Source organism: Lygodium microphyllum, chromosome 7, assembly GCF_053477565.2.
Source record: "Lygodium microphyllum isolate KBCC chromosome 7, Lygodium_microphyllum_v1.1.10, whole genome shotgun sequence".
Lineage (NCBI taxonomy): Eukaryota > Viridiplantae > Streptophyta > Polypodiopsida > Schizaeales > Lygodiaceae > Lygodium > Lygodium microphyllum.
In genome coordinates, this window is record NC_141141.1 from 148,466,779 (window position 1) to 148,473,147 (window position 6,369).

A 6,369-nucleotide genomic window follows, 5' to 3' on the forward strand; every position below is an offset into this window, starting at 1 on the left:
TACAACTTCCCTCCCTTCTTCACCACAAACTCTAGTGCCCAGTATGGAACAATAACTCATGTATGACTATCAACACTAAAGATCCTGTTCTTCTGGAGGACTATCACCTGATTGAAAAGCTTGCTCAGTTTGACTGTTTTTTAAAACAAACAAAATATTCCTGAACGTGTTGTCCATGCCAGAGATGCCAATACAAAGGAAAGCCCTTTGATTTTGTATCTCAATCCCTTAACCTTACTTGGAGGATTTATTGGCACAAGAACAAAGCATATTCAGTACCCTGTATGCATTAATCAGATTTCAAAGGACATTCTGAAACAGAAATACACTTCTTGGCTTTTGTCTCTGTGGTACTCACATACATGCATCTATACGAGGAGGATAATCATCTTTACAAACAGAAAAGTCTCTGAAACATAACAGGGTTGCAGGGAAAGACCATACTAGAGTGTGTAAGAGCTGGACACTATGCTGCCAGTGTGAAAGATGTTACAAGTTTAACCAAACAGAGTGATATGTTGAATTGACCTCTTTGAAACGAAAATAAGGATTGCCAAGATTTGGTTGTAATGGCCTGGAGCATCTTTGTTATTAAGGAGTTTTATAACAAGATATGACTGCTATATTTCTGAGTGACTTTGACTGTCGCTTGAGTTGTAATGCCAATTCTGAAAGTTGCGAAAAGTCTTCAGCTATGAGAATTTTGCAAATTGAGATAGGTATAACTGTGACATGAATTTTATCGTCATCATCCTAATCTCTTCTAACACCTAAGGAAGTAAGCGCCTGCATTTGAACACCTTTGGAATTGAGGACTCTTCTATCTTGGAATTTCTTAAGAACCTCTGTGGTTGCGACTTTGCTTTCGAATCCCTTCAACAATGGACGGTAGAATGGAGGTTCTAATAATTCTAGTATTATCATTACTATGGAAAAACAAAAAATATTAGAACCCATTATTATGATAAGAAGAATGACATTTAAGTAAGCGCCTGCATTTGAACACCTTTGGAATTGAGGACTCTTCTATCTTGGAATTTCTTAAGAACCTCTGTGGTTGCGACTTTGCTTTCGAATCCCTTCAACAATGGACGGTAGAATGGAGGTTCTAATAATTCTAGTATTATCATTACTATGGAAAAACAAAAAATATTAGAACCCATTATTATGATAAGAAGAATGACATTTATAGTGGTAAATTACAATATGGAAATCATGCATTATCGAAAGATAGAATGATAAAAATGAGCACCTATATGTTATGCATCATATGATGAATAGTATTACAAGAAAGAGGTCAGATAATTATAGATGGTATGTTGATTTAAGTACATCTAATCATATGACTAACCAGACTAAATGGTTTAGAGAAATGCAAGATCTACAAAGTCCAAGTTATGTAGAGGGGAGTGATGATTCATGCCCCCTAATGTCACATTTTGAAAATATTCATTTATCCTTACATGATGCTCATATAAAGTATTTATCAAATGCATTAAAATCTAGAGTAGTGAAAAACAAGAGGAGGGCAGAACAAGGCTTCGATCATATACCTATGCCGATTTCTAGACATGGTTAAGAGTGGATTGAAGCACCAAGTAGAGTGGAGCATGGGATCTTTAGTCACAACAAAGGCAGGCATGATGAATGCAAATGGGGCAATAAAGATCATGACATGTTAGATCAAGAGGTGTTGATACATAGGAGGTGGAGTTTGAAAGCATTTACACTTTATCTTAAGTTTTTTAATTCTTAAATTTGTGATTGGTTTTATTGTTACTAATGTGTTTTTAATTTACAATTTAAAATTGTGGATCGAAATCCCACTTGACATGAGATAGCCTATACAAAATATCACAATAGGATTGACACATGGATGAACTTATAAACATAGCGCATTATCACAAAATAGCAATGAGAGAAATTATAGCTAGTAGAATGTGTTAAGTTATTTCTTTTGACTTTTGAAATTGAGTCTTTTAATCATTTCTAAGTTTATATAATCAACATGTATAGAGGCAAAAATATGATGAAGCAAAAAGAGATAAAGGGAGCCAAGTAGGAAGTGCTGCAAAGCACGATAAGGATTATGAGCAAGAGAGCGATGCTGATGACACTTTCTTCCATGAGATATAAAGGTTGCTCCATAGTAATAGTCATGAAAGGTGGCTTTACACTTATATAGATGGTTTATTGTACTACATTGTATACTTATAGGAATATAAGCTAGACTTTGTCATTCTTGTTCCTTTTTTATATTGTTATTCAACATTTTATTGTGTCAAAGTCTACTATTGTGTGCTTTTTAAAAATAAAAAGTGACATCCATTTGTATATAAGATGCCAAATGAGTATGCAAGAAAGTACAAAAGAGAAAAGTCCATGGAGCCACAATGTTACACCACCACCTCCATGACTTCTTTTCTGCACTAGATGTACTTGTTTTTTCTTATCAAAATACACATGAAAAGTGCAAACATATTGTGGTTAGAAAAATATTCAAATTTTTGTGAAAATTGGAGACATAGTGCATTTACATATGTGTTACAAGACATGCTTATTTTTTAGCAAATGTACGTGAATTTGAAGGGTCTTCTGAAGCATATTAGTAGGATATTAAATGTGCATGCAAGTTTTTGTCCTGGTTCAAAAAATGCATGACTATAGTCGTCTATGTGCCTTCCCTTGTAGTCAAAAGTACACATAATAGTTTGATTTTCATGTGCAAAGTTTATATTTCTTGAAATATATGCAAATTGACAACCCGTTATAGTTGGTAATAAGTTACATAACAAACTTAAGCCCCTTGTATGCAATAAATACATTTTCTCTTGGCATATCTTTGTGAACACACATCGATAGCCTTGATCCAAGCATCGCTAAAGTGCTTGCTTATTGTTGGGTTCTAGGTTTTATCATTTGAAAACTTAAAGCTTTCAATCAAACGTGAAGAAGAGGCTTTGTTAGATAGCCTCAATCCAAGCATCGCTAAAGTGCTTGCTTCTTGTTGGTTCTAGGCTTTATCATTTGATACCTTAAGCTCTCAATCAAATGCTTGTGAATATACAAAGAAATGTATTTTGACTCATTGTTTAAAGTGCTATACCTATTTTTTAGATGTTGCAAATGTATGCTGGGACCACTTATTTTTGTCTTTGACTTTTGGGACCGTTGGAGAAGCAAACTAGAAAGGGCCTTATATATGAACAATTTGATGCTATGTTTTTTAATTAATTAATAAGAAAAAAAAGGTAAAAAGTATAAAATAGAAGGTGGAAGAATAGTGAGAAAGGCTCATGATGTGGCAAAGCTGGTTTTATTAATGCAAGATTTGATAAACTTACAAAGGAAGAGAGAACGGCTGTTGAGTACAATTTATGAATTGTGGAAGTCTAATGTACAAAGGAAATACTAGCTTAGCTGCAGTAGAGCTGGGGTGGGTGGTGATGGTGGGATACTGGCTTAGCTGCAGTAGAGCTGGAGTAAGCGATTGGAATAATAGCTTAGTTGTGGACGAGGGAGAGAGAGAGAGTGTGTGTGTGTGTGTGCGTTGTTTTGTGTGTGTATTTTGGGGGGGAAGTAGGTTGACTAGGGTGTGGCCGCCTGTGTGTACGTGGGAGGGGACAATAATACAGTTTCGTTATTATTTAGTAGTACAGATGGAGATCGAAGGAGAGGGTCCATCTGGCGGGAGCGGGGTTGGGCACCAGCTCCACCAGGCGGTTGGTGGCCACCCCGCGCGCCAGCAGAAAGTCGCCGGTGCCGCCCACCACCGCCAGGACGCGCTCGGCGTCCGACTCCACCATCTGCCCCATCACACACAGCGTGCCCTTGTGCATGCCGTCGTCGATGGTGGCCGTAAACAAGTGGAACAGCACCAGGCCCTTGAGGCTGTCGAATACGTAGATGCCCTGGGCCGTCCCCGCGCGCGCGGAGGCGTTGGAGGGCGCCAGGGTGAGGGGGGCCTCGAAGGTGGTGACCACGCCGAAGTTGGTGGGGTTGGAGACGGACGCCGGGAGCGGCGAAGGCCCGTACACCCCCGTGAAGTAGTCGCTGTTCATCACGGCCGGGTTGAAGATGGTCATGTGCAGGTAGAACTGGTAGCTCGGCGGCTGGACATTCCGACTAGTATTGTGGCTGCTGCCGGTCAAGTTAGACAATAGTGCCCTCGCACTCCTGTGCTTGTGAATATCCTGTCTCACCTCATGATCATCAGCTGCACGCAGAGGCTTAGTATATTCATCTGCACTTATCGGAGGCTTAGTACTGCAACTGCCGGCGCTGAAGGTAGCCATAACAATCAGTAGCAACAGCATGCTGAGCACTAGCTGCCTGCAGCAATATGCAGCTAGTGCGCCATGTGCCCTTGATCTACATCTCGCCTGGACAACCTGTCCTACATCGCGAGTAGATAAGACGGCCAAAAAATTCAACAGCTGACTCGTCCCTGCTGCTAACCTTTCAACAGCACTAGTCCAATTAAGCTTACCGGGTTGTTGCTAAACATTAACGGCGTATCTGTAATTTAATGAGCACGGCGGCTGCTTCGAAAATTTAAGAATCAACATAATTTCGCATCATCAATTGTCATCTTAGGATGATGATGGTGACAGTTCATTAATGAGCTTGTAAACTCCACTATATCAAGTCAATCGACAATGTCAAATGCATGTTTCGTGCAAATTGCAATTTGCCATTGCATGGGGATTCGGGAAAGTCTTATGGCATCTTCCATAATTTCATTCACTGTTCGAGAAAGTCTCGCTGGCTGGCTAGTGGAAGTGCTTTCACATTGCCACCTTTTTGACCGTATTGACTTATAGCCACGTACATAATCATACGACGCCAATCAGCCCTCGAATTTGAAAGGCACTATGCCTTTTCTTTTCGAAGGGCAAAAACGAGCTTGCCCTTCTAGAAAGATGGGCAAACGTATATAACAACCTTAATTAGATAAGTATCTCTTTTAAGCACGTTTCCTAGACGAAGAATGTTTTCTTTGAGTATACTTCACCTTATGTATTAGAAATATATAAGTTTGATCTAGTTCAACACCACTTAAATAAAAGATTATGCTTACATTATGCCAACTCAACCGGTCTAAATGGTAGAATATTAAATTAGAGAAAACTAGATTAGCCTTAACTAAAACAAAACTGTTACATGTGCACTCAAAAGTTCAAGCATGTAAAAAGCAAAAACAACGATCAAGTTCTTATCTTGACAATTGCATATAGCATGAATAACAAAGATCAAAATTTGTGATTACATTTGATATCACATAACAACTATGGTAAATGTTGAAGTCTAAATACAAAAAGTTGTTGCTTTTGTAATATACAGGTTAAAAGTATGGTAACAAAATGTTCTTCATGCTACTTATAAGTTATCCAAAATGAGAGGACATGACAATTAGATATCATATATTTATAAGCAACTAGCAATAAAAATGTTGATCTCTAAATACAAAAAGTTATTGTAGCTACTATGCACATTTCAAAAGTATGATGATAAAAAGCTATTCATGTTGCTTTGTGATGCTAATATGCATGTCAAAAGTATGATCATAAAGAGTTGTTGATGCTTATAAGCAGTCCAAAGAGAGGGAGAGAGAGAGATGATGCATGATGAATCTGATATCATGCAACTATAATAAGCAATTGCCAAAAAAAAGGATTAAAGTGTAAATACAAAATCGGTTTGCTGATATACACTTATCAAAAGTATAAATATAGAAAGTTATTGTTGTTGGTGTACTGATGATGGCTCTAAAACTCGAGAGCCTCTTATTTCCATATTTTTCCAAACCTCAAAAATAAAATCCCAATCTACTTCTTCCATATTCTTTGGTGCTAAAAGGGACATAAACATGAGCATATCTAAAGTGATGAGAGATAAGCATGATCTCCCAGCACTTTTAACCTAGTTTTGCTTAGAAAAACCTCTTTCACAAGCAGTTGAACTTGTTTGTAACACCATTGCAATCTACCATAATTTTAATAGAGGTGAAAACATCTATACCCACTCTAATTTAGCACTACATTGCTTCCACGCTTCAAGAAACCCCTTTGATGCATAAGACCCAAAGACATATAAGACAAATCTTTGCAATTCACCTTCATATGGTTTAGCACTACAAGGAATTGGGCAATTAGCGACGCCGAATATCGGCGTCGCTATTGGCGTCGCTAAATAGCGACGCCAATAGCGACGCCGCAGGGAAAAAAACGCGGCCGAAACCCGAGCGCGGTTTTCATTTCTTTTGCTTCGACTTTTGAGAGCGAGAGCGAGGGAGAGAGCGAAGACTTTGTGAGAGAAGAAGAGGAAGAAGACTTGCTGCCGCCGCCGCCGCCGTTGTTCGCAAAAGAG

At 38.6% G+C, this 6,369-nt stretch overlaps 1 protein-coding gene across 1 annotated transcript; it reads right to left on the bottom strand.

Moving 5' to 3' along the window:
* Positions 1–3,155: 3,155 nt before the first annotated feature.
* On the bottom strand, positions 3,156–4,416 carry LOC148034070 (disease resistance response protein 206-like). The gene has a single exon (XM_087682426.1). It carries the CDS (start codon positions 4,314–4,316, stop codon positions 3,648–3,650), a length of 669 nt encoding a protein of 222 aa, XP_087538552.1. The 5' UTR covers positions 4,317–4,416; the 3' UTR covers positions 3,156–3,647.
* Between the last annotated feature and the right edge of the window lie 1,953 nt (positions 4,417–6,369).

Coding starts and splice junctions, on each gene's coding strand:
- LOC148034070 (XM_087682426.1), bottom strand. CDS start 4,316: ATGCTGTTGCTACTGATTGTTATGGCTACCTTCAGCGCCGGCAGTTGC.